General features: G+C 37.7%; 1 protein-coding gene across 1 annotated transcript in view; it reads right to left on the minus strand.

Annotated features, from left to right (window-relative positions):
* Sap-r (Saposin-related) overlaps positions 1–17,654 on the minus strand; it is a 28,656-nt gene that overhangs the window by 4,627 nt on the left and 6,375 nt on the right. The window contains exons 4-16 of the mRNA XM_053756428.2: positions 16,514–16,711; positions 15,904–15,940; positions 15,389–15,449; positions 13,742–13,889; positions 12,539–12,736; positions 10,480–10,593; positions 9,405–9,601; positions 8,798–8,895; positions 7,945–8,162; positions 2,967–3,146; positions 1,943–2,077; positions 689–826; positions 245–425 (exon numbers count right to left, since the gene is read on the minus strand). Of these exons, the coding sequence (XP_053612403.1) occupies positions 245–425; positions 689–826; positions 1,943–2,077; positions 2,967–3,146; positions 7,945–8,162; positions 8,798–8,895; positions 9,405–9,601; positions 10,480–10,593; positions 12,539–12,736; positions 13,742–13,889; positions 15,389–15,449; positions 15,904–15,940; positions 16,514–16,711 (1,903 nt within the window). The remainder of the gene's footprint in view (positions 1–244; positions 426–688; positions 827–1,942; positions 2,078–2,966; positions 3,147–7,944; positions 8,163–8,797; positions 8,896–9,404; positions 9,602–10,479; positions 10,594–12,538; positions 12,737–13,741; positions 13,890–15,388; positions 15,450–15,903; positions 15,941–16,513; positions 16,712–17,654) is intronic.

A 17,654-nucleotide genomic window follows, 5' to 3' on the forward strand; every position in this document is an offset into this window, starting at 1 on the left:
TCATATACAATTTTCTTGCAACGCGAAGTTTGATGCAATTGCGTAGAACCTTTCCATGCATCGATGTTTAAGACAAACATAACTAGCCCATTTAACTAAAAGTGCTAGGTCTACATAAAACCCAGGAAGTTTGGTAGTTCATTCAGTAATACGAAGGAGCTAAAGTATATAAACAACTACTTAGTAATAAGTCCACTTAAAATGCCAGCCGTTGAAACAAAAGTACCAGGGGAACATAACTCACCAACATGCTTGGTATCGTCCTTGCAGAGCTTGAGGAAGACGCAGATCTCCTGAGCGTTCATATCCGCGATAAGCATTTCCACTAGTTGTTCAGAGTAAGTATCCACGAAGTCTGTGCATTGGGTTTGGAATTTCTTGGACAGGTGCGTGCACAATTTGTCCAGGGCTTGACGGACTTCGGCCTGTTTAATGACAAAAGTATTGTTAAGTAATAATCTACTGGAGTATATATTTCAACTAAAAAAAAAATACATAGTTAAAAAAATATATACTGAAATTGGGCATAAATCACTCAAAAAATCGCGTCGTAATAATTTTATTTGTGAATCAAAGTATACTTCTGAACTCAAATTATATTACAGGTATTTAACGCGCACGTACCTTATATTGTTGTTGTTTTACGTTTTCCGCGTCAAATACCCGTATTAATAAATTAAAAACAAACCTCAGTGCTGTTCTTCTTAAGCATGGTCTGCAGCTGTTCCACCGCGAACAGACACAGCGGGCAGTTAGAGGACTCCGAGTTGATGGTCACGCGGCGCACCGCCTCCGTCTGCGGACACAAGCCCAGCGCTGGGCAAATCTGGAACGGACATTTTTTTTTTACTATAAATAAACTATTAAATATATTAGGACAAATCACACAGATTGAGCTAGCCACAAAGATCGAGACTTGTGTTATGGGATACTAACTCAACGATACTATATTTTATAACAAATACATATATAGATAAACATCCAAGACCCGGGCCAATCAGAAAAAGATCATTTTCCATCATGACCCGACCGGGGATCGAACCCGGGACCTCTCGGTTCAGAGGCAAGCACTTTAACACTGCGCCACCGAGGCCTTAGCTATATGTATTATGTATATTAAATTTTTTCTCAATTTTTTTACACAAGTCTCGGACTTAACTTTGGGGCCAGCTCAGTCTGTGTGATTTGTCCTTATATATTTATTTTAAAATCGTCGAATAAAAATTATATAAAAATTTTAGCAAATTTATTTTAGCAATGAACATGCTCGTATTGAAAATTTTGTTATATAGCTGTCTCTTTTCGTGTGTTAATTGCTCAGATTTGTTTGTTTGTAATATCTTTATTGTACAAAGAACATATGTTAAAAGTAAATAACAATTTTATTCATATTTTTATTCTATTTTTTATTTATTTATTAATATTTTATTCATGTTACTATTTTCTTTAAATTTGAGCTGATTTTTTCGAATGTGTTAATTGCTAATACTGGTGTCTCGTGTGTAACTGATACCATAGATTAACACATAGGGGTTTTTATGCTGAAAGTACACGTATCCCGGAGGATTCGGTCAAAAAATCTGATAGTCAGCGGCGCTGTATGAAGTAGATGGCGCTACTGTGCTTTAATTACGCGGGTAAGACCGCGGGGTGCAGCTAGTCTATGCTATTATTATAAAGAAGTAAACGTTTATGAGTTTGTATGTTTGAGGCGGATAATCTCCGAAACTACCAAACCAATTTAAAAAATTATTTCAATCATTAGAAATGTACATTATCCAAGATTGCTATAGGCTATATTTTATCTCAAAATTTCCACGGGAGCGAAGCCCCGGGCAACATCTAGTAAATAATAATTTGCATAAACATTTCTTTAACTACAACAGCGCCTCGATCGGCGAATCCATCCGCGTGGTTTAACCTGTTTAAATGTTTAACTCACGCTGGCGGGGTCGATCTCCTGCACTAACAGCGCGATGACAGCCGGCCCGTACTCTGTGACGAACTGCTTGCACTCCCCTTCTACGGAGTTGGGTAAACGATCGCACGCCTTATCCACTGCCGCCTTGATTGCGTCCTGACAAACAAAAAACCACACTTTTAAATATAAACTAATGTCATCATCATGTGAATTGTTATTTTGACGACCTCGGTGGCGCAGTGGTAAAGTGCTTGCCTCCGAACCGAGAGGTCCCGGGTTCGAGGCCCGGGTCTAGGATGTTTATCTATAGGTATATATGTATTTGTTATAAAATTTAGTATCGTTGAGTTAGTATCCCATAAAACAAGTTTCGAACTTACTTTGTGGCTAGCCCAATCTGTGTGATTTATAATAAATACATTAGGAATAATGTATTTATTTATTTATATTTATAGTAATTATTGATTATAATTGTTTAATGTCAATATATAAGTTGAACCAAAATGGCGACCGTCAGCGCAGGTTTAATTAGAGATAAAAGTGTTGTTTATGCGATTTTTCGTGGTTACCCGCGAAATTCAAAAAAATTCGTTTATATTTTCATAAATAATAACCACTAAAAATCCTTTCTAATACCTTCAGAATATGTCATTATACATATATAACTTGCAAATGTATCTATGTTCATCATACAACTCAATTTTGAAACAGATATTGTACCGATTGAGCTGTAATTTTGTATACGCGTTTGGACGCCAATGCATTATTATCATAAGCATGGTCTGGTGGTGCACCCAGGAACGGCTCCAGACGTGGGAACTCCCTCAACGGTTTACTGCACGGACATTACTTTTTTGTCAGACATTGAATGTAATAAGATCTCTCTGACAACATGAGATCTCTACGACAACATCTCAATGAAATTATTTTTTTTCTACTTTTTTAAAATTGAAATTTGTCAAGAATGCTGAGTTGGAAAACAAGATTTTCCAAGTTAAATAATGGGTAAAAGCTACAAATACATAAAGAAACGAAACAAAGTCACCTCGGTCCTTTCGTCGCTGAGTTCGACCTGCAGGTAATGCAGGAAGTACTGGCAGAAGGAGCACGAGGCGCCGCGCGGCAGCCGCGCGAACATTCGCTCGACCGGCAGCGCCGCGCTCGCCGCGCCCAGCACGCGGACGCTCGTCTGCTTGTTCGCCACGGATACACGGCCTATCTGGCTCTATATGGAACATATTTTTGGTATTTGGCTAAAAATTTTATAAGTTTAGGAAAATACTAAGATTTTGTTGAAAGTCACGAATATATCTCATTATGATTCCCAGTTGCGTTCGGCTAGATGCCTAAAATGTAATTTAAAGTTAATATATATGAGTGCTACGCTTTTGCCCAAGTTCAACAATTCACCTTTCCTCTGCACGGCAGCTTTCCCAAATCCTCACGGAGGCCTCCGGGTGTCTGAACAGTGAAGATTGTCCAAAAAACTAGATTTTTCACAAAACACATAAAAAATCACAGCGCACGGCGGGCGATCGCATTTGCAACTGAATTCTAGCACACAAGCGCCGTGGTGCGAAGGTGGCTGAAATAGGTACTTGCTAACCAATAGCATTGAATCAGCAAGTCAACTCAGTATCTATGAAAAAATATCAAACTACGGGCTATAAATACGTAACACACCCCCTACCGAAACCATAGTGATGGTTTCTACAAAAAAAAATTAAGAAAATGTATTGACATAAATCATAGGAATTTGCAAAACAAGACTATCTTGGGAACTAACTTGTTTAATTAGCAAAACATAAATAAAATAAATTGGAATGAAAATAAAAAAAAAAAATAAGTTAATTGACAAATTATACTCAGGTAACGAAATTAAACTTTTGCCAATTAGAAAGTGTCCGGCAGTCAACGCATTAAATTCATTAGGATTATCAATCGCAGGCAGTGGACACAAAGGACGGGAATTTAATACTGCTTCAGCTTTACAAAACACAGTGGCAAGTTCCTCAAATGATAAGGATTTTTTTTAAAATGATACTTAGCTATGCCAGTCTCCCAGAGCCCACCCATTGATGGGGCACTGGGTACGTTAAATTTCCAAACCAATTGTCTTTTAGCGCAGCCATCTGCGATGTCCTTTTCACTGTCACGCATAAATCTTTGGATTTCAGAAAGATGTTTGCTTGATGCAACAAAATTTGTGCCACAGTCCGAATATAGCACCGAGCAGAGACCTCGACGAGTCACAAAACTATCTAAACAAGCGAGAAAACAATCGGCGGACAATGAAGATAAAACCTCAAGATGAGATGATAATCTTTTGTGGAAAAACGAACAAAAAGCGCTAAGTAAGCCTTGCACACTTTAGCGTCACGACGTAGGCTTTCTTTGATAAAGAAAGGACCACCAAGATCTATGCCGACATGAGTAAAACCTTTATCGGGCAATAACCTAATAGGTGGTAAAGGTGCCATCTCAGGTTGTAATAAGGAGGGTTTACATTTAAAACAGACTTTGCACTTTGATAAAACAGACCTAATCACGCTACCAGCGGAAGGAACCCAGTAATTTTCATTGATAATAGTAATGCGCGTAATTGAGTAAGGAGCGTGGACCTACATGTTAGTATTTTATATGTAAATGTTCAATAAATAGTCTGGTGAATTGACTATCTTTAGGTAACAACAGCCTTGGATGTTTAGCATTAAAAAGAAGTTCAGAATAGTCTATACGACCCCCTATCCTGAGAAAGCCTTAGGAATCAAGAAATGGAGATAATTTTCGAAGCGAAGATACGTGTTTATTATTTTTTATCAATTTTATTTCAGCTTCAAAATATGCTCGTTGAACTAAACAAATTAACCTGTCTAGTACTTCATTCAATTCGAGTGCAGATAAGATTGTAATTTTTTTTTTTCAGCACTACGTTTTAATCTTAAAATCCAAGCGATTGATCTTTGTAACTTAGTGAAAGATGAAAACAGACTAAAAACTCTTAATGCAAAATTCTTGTAAAGTATCCTGACAAGATCTTTTATCGATAAATAAGTTTATTGATTTTAACTCTGGTGGTTGATTATTATTTTCACTAACGACGGTGGAAAAAGGCCAATCTTCATAATACTTTCCATCCAATCGGTTCCTTCAAACCATTTCTGGGCACAGCTGATAAGTTTCGACGGAGAAGCTCCGCCAGAGCATGTATCAGCCAAATTATCTTCACTACAGACATGGTGCCAGTAATGAGCAGGTAATACTTCTATTATCTGTGTCACACGGTGACAAACAAAAGTTTTTAATTTATGCGGTTCCGTTTGTAACCACGACAATACGATTGTCGAATCCGATATAGCGATAATTTTATTTATCTTTATTCGTGTGAAAATATCGCATACTGATTTGATTAATATAAATAATAAATTTTACTTAACAAAACAGCGCCCATCAATTCTAAACGCGCAGTTACTGGTTTTATGGGAGCTACTTTAGACTTGGCGGTAACTAAGCGAACTTTACCCTTATCTTCATGATCGCGACTAATAACATAAACACTTGTGTTTATGTTATTAGTTGTGTTTACATAAACACTTGTGTTTATGTTATTAGTCGCATTTTGTTATGTTGCGCTTGTGTTATGTTGCAGCTTGCTGCATAGCCTCGTGACGACGCGTCACAAAAGCCTACTAAGTCACAGTCCGATTGTCTCGGCAACAACATGTGACGTTCAATGCGTAAATCCGCTAACATTGGAAGTTCAGATATATAATTTTGCCAAGACGTACTAATATTGTCAGGCAATTTCTCGTCCCAGCCAATACCTAACTTCCACAAATCCTGCATTAACAATTTAGCAATGAACCTACATACAATGAACGTACATGGTGAGATAAAACCTACTGGATCATAAATAGAAGCTAATAACTTAAGCACAGATCGCTTAGTAGACACGCTATCCGTTTTATTAACTGAAAAAGTGAAATAATCCAAAGTAGGAACCCATTTTAAACCCAAAACCGTTATACTACTATCATTATCATATTTAATAAATGGTACAGATCCCTCTCTATTTTCTTCAGGAATTCTCAACAATAAATCTTTACAGTTACTCATCCACTATTTTAAAGTAAAATTTGCGCTTTTAAAAATGCCTATCAATTGGTCCTGAACTAAACACGCTTGTTCGAAAGAAGAACATGAATATAATACGTCATCCATGTAAACGCCCTCACATAGCACTTGAGCTGCGAGTGGAAACCTTTTGTCTTCATCTTCAGCTAATTGTCGCAACGTGCGAATTGCTAAGAAGGGAGAACAACTAAGTCCATACGTAACAGTTTTTAATTCATACAATTAAATCGGATCGTTAGGTGAGTACCGATACAAAATGTGTTGATAACATCTGTCTTCCTTTCTTAGCAAAATAGCCCGATACATTTTACAAACATCGCTAACTAAACAATATTAAAAAAAATGAAACTTCAATATGATAGGGACTATATCAGGATATAACTTCGGACCAACTAATAAAATGTCGTTTAACGAAACGTTATTGCTACTTTTTGCAGACCCATCGAATACGACACGTAGTGGAGTTGACGTACTATTGGGTCGCACGATACTATTGTGCGGAATAATATATTTTGTCAGAGTACTTTGAAGGCCCACACCATGTGTAACCTTATCCATGTGACCAAGATCCTCATACTCACGCATAAACTCGCTATATTTTTGTTGTAGTTCAGGAGTACGAGCAAGCTTGCGTTCGGTATATAACAGTCTGCGTTCGGCCGCAGAGCGCGTATCGCCTAGTGGCGAGCGGTCAGGTACGAACGGCAGCGATACGACATACTGCCCGTTCAATTCCCGGTAATGTTTACTGACAAATATGTTTTCAGCTAGTCGGTCTATGAGGCTAACGAGCGGTGTGCACGGCACTTCCTCATTTTCCCAAAAAGCACGTAATATTTTTTCCACTGAACGATCTTCGTCATGCGAAACCGATAAATTAAAATTTGGTGAGATATTGTCGTTGTATGGATACAGTTTACCGCTAACGACATGACCAAAAACTGTCTCAATCACGATTGGAATACTTGAATTTAATAACATCGGTTTACCCATGATAAGATCTGGCACTATGTCATTACCCAACAAAATATCCACTCGTGATTTTTTAAAAAACAATGTATCCGCAAGTTTATAAGGGTTATATTCCTTAATAACTTTTTTTGGGACATTAGGCATGTCACCTGAAATCTTAGATACTACCACCAAATTGACGTTAAACGTGGGACCGTCTGCATATTTAGGTTTCATGGTGCAAGAAATCATGCCTTGATTTTTCACTATATTCCCTCCTAAACCGTCAATAGTAAAGGGGCATTTTTTTTCGAGGTAAACCTAACTTCTGAGCGCAATCTGTAGTGATGAATGAGCTCCAGAGTCTAAGACTGCACGGCAGTCTTGATATCCGTCATTATAAAAAATGTGCGTTTGTGGAGTTCCTAACACCACACCGTATTTGTTATCATTTACACTGTACAGCGCTTGATGAACGGATACGTCACTCACGAATTGAGAAGTAACGAGCGCTATTGTGTGTGCGACGGAGACAGTTGCGCGGGTGAATGATTTAGCGGCTCGGCCGCAGTGCGTGCGCGTCCTGTATCTTTATGTAATAAACAATGATGAAGGCGCGGAAGTGAAAGAAGATGAAAGATTGATGATAAGGTTTATAAAAATCACAGGCACAAAAGTCACGGACTAAGAATGTTCGATATTATACTCGTATAGTACACGATAGTCGGGAGAAAACGTAAGCAATCCGCAGAGCGCGCGATACGTGCTGGGTGTCGCAGTGATCTCGGGCGCTTGCGCGCGCCAGCGCGTGATCGTGTTAGGGCTTGACGTAATTTGCATAAGCGGAACGGATTTGAGTGGCGATCGACTCGCCACACATTTTAGTAAAGCAAACCTGAAAATAAATTCACAAAAAATAATAATTTCTTTTGGCGTACCTTTTCAGCCCTTTTGACAGCTGTGATGGCCAGTTCCTTCGGCAGCAACGGCGCGATGGGCACCTCCGGTTGTCCCTGTTTCTTGCCACATATCCCCATCATGGTGCACAGCTTCTCTGGCTGTAGATCACTCACGAGGTACTTGTAGATCGTGGGGTAGTACTGCTCGGCGAGATGAAGGCATTCAGATTTGAAGGTACCGGTTTGTTTACAGAGACCTGGTGATATTTTGTGAGTTAATTTACGTAATTTAGAGCTTTCACCGCTTGTCGATATAGTATCAGATAGTCTAAATGTAACATATTAAATAGCGTTAATTGTGTTTCAAAATTTTTGGATAAAAGTAACTGGCCAACCATATCGTATCTAGCAGTTTATTGTCAGATTACATAATAAAAAAATTCAGAACACCGAAAAATAGGAGCGTAACTATTAAATAAGTATTTTTATAAATAACTAGATGTTGTCCGGGGCTTCGCTCCCGTGGGAATTTTGAGATAAAATATAGCCTATAGCACTTGGATAATGTACCTTTCTAATGCTCAAAGAATTTTTGAAATCGGTTCGGTAGTTTCGGAGATTACACGCCTCAAACAAACAACTCACAAACACTTACCTCTATATAATAGCATTCCCAAGAAGGATTTACGTGAGGCTACCTTATAGACAGATGTTTTGTATGTGTTTTTATTTTTTATCTCAATCTAAATATTTTTGAGTAGCAGATTACATAAATATGCGTGACTAAAAATCAACTATATAAGGTTACCTATGGAGGCTTTTACCCAGCAGTGGGACTTGAACAGCTAGAAAAAAGTTAATAGTGGAAGGTCACATTCATTTATTGTCTTACCTGTAAGCACCCTGTAGAATTCAGTTTCGGTGGTGTTGGCTACCAGCACATCGCGGAGATGGATCACCATTTGTTCGCAAAATTCGCACGGCACGTCGCTGAGAGAATAGATTAGTTTTATTTTATTATGTGTATTAAATTGCACAAAATCTATTACATTATACTATCTATTTATTTAAAATATATATTTACTTAAAATGTCAAGTGCGGAGTTATGACGAACGAAGTTAAAAATATAACCACGTTATTGTAACTTGCTTGCCTAAAAGAGTGATTTTAGTCAACATTACTGTCATACAAGCTTCATATAAAACTTTGTTTTTGACATTAGAGAAAAGTATCTAGTAGATTTGACAAGTTCGAAAATAGCCCATAATATCACTGAATATTTACACGTGTTAGCAACATTCCGTTCACGTTACCTATAAGATAACAACATGGCTAGCTACTTTGCCATCAACATATGTTCAATAAATTATTACACAAACTTTTAACTTAGATTTTTGAACATACAATCTCATAAAAACACGCTCACTGTGAGAAAATTCTCCAAGCGTGTAATACGCGACACGCCATGAGCAAATAAAAATTTTAGCCAAAAACTTACTCTTCATACTTCACGGTTCCAGTCATGACCGGGAAGGTAAATTCGTCATGAGTGTGGAACTTGTAAGCGCATTGTCCACTCATGTGGCAGACTCCTTGCGGCGTGAGCCCTTCCTTGAGTCCGGACACGATATTCTCAAAGTATTTGAACACTAACATCGAACAGGAGTCAGATAGGGAATCCATTTTACCGCACACCTGGAAAAATAAATAAGGTAATAATATATTTTTTTTTTTGCTCAACAAATTCGTTATTTAACCAAATCTTAATTTAAGGTTATATTCTAGGTAATACTAGTTTTTCACAAATAAACTTCGTATAAAGGATTTTCCACTTTGTCTGTAATGATATATTTTCTTTAACCCAAGAAACATAGCATTAAGTGTCTTACACATTGTCTGTGTACAGTGCAAACACTCAGTACATTTTACTTGCATCAGCATTACATGCGGAGCGGCGTAATCTTACTAGTACACAAATATCATTCATCGAGTGCACTCATATCAATTATCAATCTTATCAAAAAATTGGTATCAATCACATCAACTTATCATTTAAGATCGTATGGTAAACCATACGATCCTGAATGATCTCGAAAGAGACCGTACAGTCTGTATAAGTGGGTGTATCTGTCTTACCAATTGTATGAGTATAGATATTTTGTTATGTCGTGTAACGTGTATTTAAACTTAAAAAAAAAGTCATTTTCTATCACAAGCTGTTATTGTTCGTCTAAAAATCATATCCGTGCTATAAACCGTTGAGGAGTTCCCGATTCAGGGTTCATCAGGTCTTGCTTATCATAATAATTCTTGTCTTGAAAACTGAAGCGACGTGGAGAATTTAATTTAAATAGGACAAGTAAATGAAAATCAACTTACATGATTTGCTTACAGACAGACAAAGATTGTAACATATGAAACTAAATAAAAGCTGTATGCATCCCTTACGGGACAATGATCTCAGTCGTCATCCGACCACCGTCGCGTGTGACACCTCTTATGTATTACCGGTAATTAATAAATATAGTTTTGCAAACAGTACCTTTCTTTTTGTTTCTGCTAATATAACGTACCTGCAGTAAGTTGACCAATAGATCGTCATAGCTGGTCTGCTCGAATTTGCGCCGCATCACGGACACTGTCGAGTGGCAGTTGTCGCAACTCGCGCGCAATTGCAGTTGCGTGTTCTGAAATTAAACAATAGAATTACAACAATTGTTATTGGGTGGTCCGCAGAGCGTTTCGACCGCTGCGGCCGCGCTGTCATTACGATCCGTCAATTTCTTTAGGAAGGAATCATTTCATTAGCACAGTACAGTTTTTTTTTAAAGTAAGATAGTAAAAATAATTCTGATCTTTGTTAACATTTGAAAAATTGTAATGAACGCGCTACCGCATCGTACGAAACGCTCTGAGAAACACCATATGAGTGACACTCTGAATCCTGTGTTAAAAATATTTTAATAGGAATACGCAAGACAAACAAAACTGTGGTGTATGGTTCCACCCTAGAATATGACCACTTTATATTCTCCCATGGATGTCGTACGAAGCGACTAAACCCACGAACATACTAGGGAACATTTTTCGATGCTGATACAGTTACGAGTACGTACTCGGAAAAACTCGTGCCAACCCTACAAAGCAAAATTATAATCGACTTCATCGTTATATTTATATCGTAATTAACGAATTCGAAAAGTCAATTTAAATAGAATAATAAGAAAATATTTAAAAGAAATGCATTGTAGTTTGTTGTCATTGAAGTGCGCTAGATGTCGCCACACGGTCATATGAGAGTGATGTATGAGGTAATATAATGTTTTGAAAATGTATTTCATTTAGAATACACATTACAATAATATTTTTTCATATTATCAACGTGAGATAATTGATCAATTGACAACAGCTGAGTTTCACAGGTTGCAGTTCACGTCTTCATCTCTGACGGGAAAGACACTATAGCGTGTGGTTTCGCCCCAAAATAGGATTACTCCAAATCCTTTCGTGGATGTCATAGGAGGCGACTAAGGCTTTACAGCACATAGCTCCACGGTTGGCCAGATGTAAGCCGAATCTTCAAAAATTTAAGGTTTATTTTTTATGCTAGCCCCAGATTCCGCGGCGTCACAGTCTCGAATGCAACTAGGAACACGCGAATATGAGAGAAAGAGAGGGAGAGTTTGACAGAACCTAAAAATTAACATATAATTTACTCCATCACTATTTTTCATTGTCATAAATATTTCATATATGAATTATTTCTATAAGTATTTAATCAAAATCGTACGACACTAAGGTCAGCGCGCGCAAACACGTTTATCTGTGGTCTTCATTATAACTCCATATCACTCAATAACTATAAATATGAGGTGAATATTCAACTTAATACTGACATTAATGATGTCCACGACATTAAATAAAGCAATTGTATTATTTATTGAAGGTGTGTAAAATATATTTATATGAATAGACTAATCCTTAGCCTTGATTGTAAAATACTTAATTTTTTGTTATAGACGGAATATTAAAATTGAATATTTAGGTGACATTTTAAATTGTCATTTGGCTGAGCCTTCGATTCAGCTTTCCTCCAGGGTGCCTCCCCACAATCACCACGCGAAATTCCAACCAGTAAATAGGTAGGTCGAAATATGGAAGTGTGTTTGTCCACCTTTCACGACACAACAGAGCATTGTTGGATTACGGAGATTTCTTTTTTGGAGATAGTTAGAGAGCCGAACTTTTCTGTCGGAGTCACGGGCAACAGCTACTTTATTCAGAAATAAAAACGAAATTAAAAATTTAAGATACTCACACACCACCGTAGTTGTTGGCATCATCTCATATGCTAGGACGCACATTTTCCAAACATAGCTAAGAACATTCTCTATATCATTCTCTCTACTCTCTCTCTACATTCTCTATATCTCTCACATTAAATTCCATCTTAGAAAAAACTAGATCAAAATCGGTTCAGTCGTTTGGCTGCTACGATGCCACGGACAGACGTACTGATACACAGACAGGTCACAAGACACAAGTTGCACAGGACACAAGATTCGAACTTACTTTGGGGCTAACTCAATCTGTTCACTCGTTTCGAAGTAACATAAAAAATATTAAACTCACATATCTTTCAAGCAGCTGGTCGATCCTAACGTTGTTGCAGAGTCCGGCGACGGAGCACACTTGCTGCGGGTTCATCTGAGAGGAGAGGGTCTCCACCAACTCCGGCACGAAGTCATCGGCCAACTTGATGCACTCTTTGGTCACGATCTTGATGGGTATCAGCTTGCAGGAGCCTTCAAACACTTCCTTGAGTTCTTCCTGTAGGACATAAACTCGATTGAAGCGTGTAGTTTTAGGTAGAAGACAAAGGTAATTTTACATGAGTTTATATTATTTACAACTAACGGCCCGTCCCGACCTCGCTCGGGTAAAAGCACAATACATTATACACCTAATTCTACCAGAATCACACTATCTATAAATGAAACCCGCATGAAAATAGGTGCAGTATTTTTTGAGTTGAGAGTATTATAAAGGGCGTCAATGACCATCCATTAACGACCGTTCATACAAAGAAATGTTATCAGCTGCCGAGGGTACGAAACAATCTGGGCACGCGGGTTATCGGTCATTAACCCCAGATTTGGGCACAGAGCGGGATGTGTGTGATATTTGACGAGATAAAAACTGAGGGCTAAGAGCTTTGCATTTCACTTTAAGAGCTTTGCGAAGGCTTTCATTTCAATTCTCACCATCGAATCGATTCAATGTGATACTGAGCGAACCAATTATTTTTTGTCGTCGCGTCACAATGGCGCATTGTGATTGGTTAGCTGCGTCTCACTGCGAATCGACTCGATAGTGAGATATATATACAGTATATATGTAGCTATTAGCGTGACCAGGTGGCAGGTTCATTATATTTCATAGACAACATAAATTTAATATATAAAATTCTCGCGTCAAAGTTTTAGTTACCATTTTCTGCTTGATCGATTTTAATAATTTTTTATATGTATTTATTATTACTTACTATTTAGTAATTCACTAGGTCTGAGAATAGGTTGTTATCAATTTTTTATACCCAAGCGAAGCTGGATCGGGCCTATCCTACTAATATTATAAAGGCGAAAGTTTGGGAGAAGTGTGTATGTATATATGTAAGTATGTTTGTTACTTTTTCACGCAAAATCTACTGGACCGATTGTCATGAAATTTGGTACACAGGTAGAATATAACCTGGACCAACATATAGGGTACATCTTAATCCGAAATTCCCACGGGAGCGAAGCCGCGGGGCGCAGCTAGGAATGTATAAATTACCTGTGTCTCATTGCTCAACAGTTGGTCCCGGGCCTGCTGCACCATATCAGTGCAGATCTTGCAGATGCTGTCAGTGTCTTCAGGGAAGGTCATGGTCGGCCACACCTTGGTGACGCAGTGGCTGGTGGCGTGGCATTCTCGACCGGTACTGTACGGGAGGAAATATTTAAGATTTATAACAACGTACATGTTTTTGTAAATAAATAATATTTGTCTTTATGTTTAACCAGCTTTTGCCTGCGGCTTCATCCGCGTGAATCAGGTACCCTGTGTTCTTCTCCGTACTTCAAACTACATGTTTACAAAATTTCAAGGAGATTGATTGAGTAGATATAGCGTGACGAGGTAACAAACAAATTTACTTTCGCATTTATAATTTCGTCATCGTTCGTCATTTGTTTAAATAAGTTTTCACTTGCAACAATAAAAAAAAGGTGTTGATAATATAGAAGTGGAGATTTAGAATAGGCACAATAACCGTGCTGCCGGACAACAAACGCGAATTTGACAACGCAACCCAAACGGAACAGCAGCATACCGATTGCGGGCGGAACTGTTGTATAACAGTGAGCAGAATTCTGAATAGGCTGTCAATAGAGCGTTCTTTTTTATGGTATAGTTATTGATTACATTTTCTTTTCGAGATGCAAATTCAAATTCAAATCATTTATTCAGAAATTAGACCTTCACATGTGTTAAGATGTGTGGAAGACCAGCGTAAAACCGTGAAATTATTCTGAGCGGGAATCAATATTATGAGTATGTAAACATTGAAATCTATAATGCTGATTTAGTCATAACCAATTTTATATTTTTTCGAAGTGAAAACTTCTTTAGCGGCGTTGTGCACTTTTTGTGATGGGTAAAAAATGTTAAACTCGCGTCGGGACACGTGACCCTGATCGAAAATTTGTAAGACGTCAAAAGTGCACAACGTTAATATTCAAGTTTTCACTTCTGCTGGTACTCCCGGAGTGGTCGTTCCCGTTATTTTTCTTTTCTTTCAATAGATAAATGTAGAAAGGATCAGCTACTTCTCCTGCGTAATTAAGTCAATCAAGGAAAAGGTTCATCGAGGGAGATAGTAGAAGCAGCTGTCTTAATCATCATATTTCATATTAATTGAAAACTTCAAAAGTAGCAACTCTTGCATGATATGACAATAAGCAGATAGCACACTACACACACCACAATACGTGATGTTTTCGAAAGGAAATGTTCGTAGCAAACAGCCCTATTGGTGTTCAATTACGTCAATATTATTACAAACGATTGGTGTTGCATCAAGCAATCTCCGTTATGTTTTTAAGTCGTGGACTCGATACCATTATTATATCTTGTACCAGAGAAGCTCGGTGACGCTGTGATTCGAGCGCTGACTGCGAACGTGGAGATCAAGCAACTTTCGCAACGGCCGTTCACGGAATGGGTGACCAAAAGTTGGAACTTCGAAAGGCACATGAAGCTGAATTTGCAGTCGTTGAAAACCATCAATAGCAATTGAATCAGCGTGAGGGGTGGTGCCTATATCTTCTTTCTCTCTCATCTGAGAAATTTTGTGTCTTCCTCAACTCCTAGTATTCCAACAGCTTCTTTAACATAGAGATAGACAGATATATGAATGAATAAATGCACTGCGTAATGTACCTGAAGTTGCTGCACCAGTAAGATGGTCCCCACGTACATTGTTTGCCTCCGAGCAGGTGTTCTGTGAACAAAACCAACAGGTACAATACGTTTGACAACAATAATAAAACTTTTTACAGTTTAAAAACTAAAATTCATTGCAAATACGACTCTATTATCGCGGCATAGGGATCTTTGGAAGATAATTCGTCATACAGATGTATCATTTGTCTTTGAAACGTGTGTATTTGTAAAGGCTGTGTGTCTATGGATATTACACATGAAATTATTTTTTAATTTTTAATTTCGATGTTTAGTATACAAGGTTATTATATATTATATAAATGTTTATTTATAGTTAGTTTATCTGTATGATTTAGTTATTGATTGAATTGGAAACCGCATTGAATCCTAAATTATGGAAGCAGAAAGAGGAGGCCTATAAAAAATAAGCTTATAAAAAAAACAGGAACAAAAAGCTATATTATAAACATACAGACATACTGTTAAATAACATTATATAAAAAAGTACTCACCTGTAGGTTTCTTTGGTTTGATCACTGCCTTCTTGTTCTGAAAAGAGAAGTTTGTTTATAATTTTGTTTCAATTACTACGCGGGTGCATCTTCTTCTGGTGTTACATACATTTTTTTTAAACAGCTAGAACATGTCCTGTCCTCTCTTTTCGTGTATCCCTGTCTCTTTTCCACCCATCTCTGACTGACGGGTACAAACGAGGCAGGCCTAGGACTAGATGGTTGAATGAACTTCGACAAAATACAATTGTGTTGAAAATTACGTTACACCACCGCCACTTTAAAAGAATACAAACAGAATATTTGCACACCGAATCAGTGAATGTGTTTCTATTTTTATAGCACACAATAATGCTAAAAAGAGATGGCTAGGACGGTATGAACATTCCAGACGAAGAAACACCCACGTACTTATAAAGGTACATACGAAAGCTCAGACAGTCATAAAAATTTCATTCAAAATTTTGACCATGATAAAATACCAGTTAAACTAAAAATATGTTAATTTATCCCTAGTACCTTGAGTCCCGTCGTTATATGGCTAAGGAAACAACCGGGAAATCGCTCGAACGTGAGAGAGAGAGAGCAGAAATATGACCACAGAACTCACCTTCTTAGCCAGGAAGCTGTCAATCTTGTCATTGTCACACATGCGGATGACTTGGCACATCACGTCCGGGCTGGTGTCAGACTGTAACACCTTGAACAGGTACTGCTGCAGGGAAGCCGTGTTGTCCTTGCAGATCTGGGTGATGGCGGCATCAGGCATATCGTGGCAGGCTGATTCTACACGGAGACCAAGGTATTCCTGCGAAGGGGTATTCTCTATGCACATGGATATATAATTTTAACGTCTTAATTGAGTGCGGATGCGCATATCTGCGCAAGAATGTACTGTTCAACTATTGTTGTCTGGTGTTCTTGCATACGATAGGTTAATCCTTAGCGGGGTAGAATATTAAAAGGGACCAAGCTATAGGAAGGGAAGAGTTGTTTAATAATGTAAAATACAACCAACAATTGAAGTAAAGATATCGGAAATATAGAAAACAAAATTGCTATTTTGTTTTTTTTTAGTAGGTATATTTTTATTAGTCTTGCGCGGGGCCGATTATTGTTAAAAGGGACCAAGGAACAATACGAGAGAGTAGGGTTGTTTCAACAAGGAGCTAACAGTGGAAAATTAAGGTTATGATAAATAGAGGACGATAGCAGAGGAGTACATTAAGTGATGACAAGTGACAGAACATAATGGAAGGAGTTTCGGAATTTTATTCATTAATATTTTCTTATGTATTATTTTTTTATATGGTGTACTGTGCAATAAAGAATTAAATCATTCATAACGGCATTCAGTACTGAGTTTTGTCTACACAGTGAAAATTAATTTGCTTACGACGACTTCTGATAAATAAGCTAAAGTTAAAGTACCCCATTGTTTAGACGGCGGCGCGGGCGCAACAAAAGTTATATTGCTACACACTATCGACAAAATCACAAAGATGTCGACGAGAATGAATGAAAATTGCGTAATTTGTACGAGACCTATTATTTACCGCAATGAAAACCGGCCAGCTTGTAGAGCTGCTTGCTAATAGTATATACCTAGCCGGCATATGACATAACATCGATGCATAACACGGTTATTCAGGATCAGAAAGAATATTATAGAATACACAAACATTAATCTTATAAGTATAGCGATAAAGTGCAAAATTGAAAACTTACACAACAATTGTTACAGATCAAAG

Source organism: Plodia interpunctella, chromosome 16 (assembly GCF_027563975.2).
Source record: "Plodia interpunctella isolate USDA-ARS_2022_Savannah chromosome 16, ilPloInte3.2, whole genome shotgun sequence".
Classification (NCBI taxonomy): Eukaryota; Metazoa; Arthropoda; class Insecta; order Lepidoptera; family Pyralidae; genus Plodia; species Plodia interpunctella.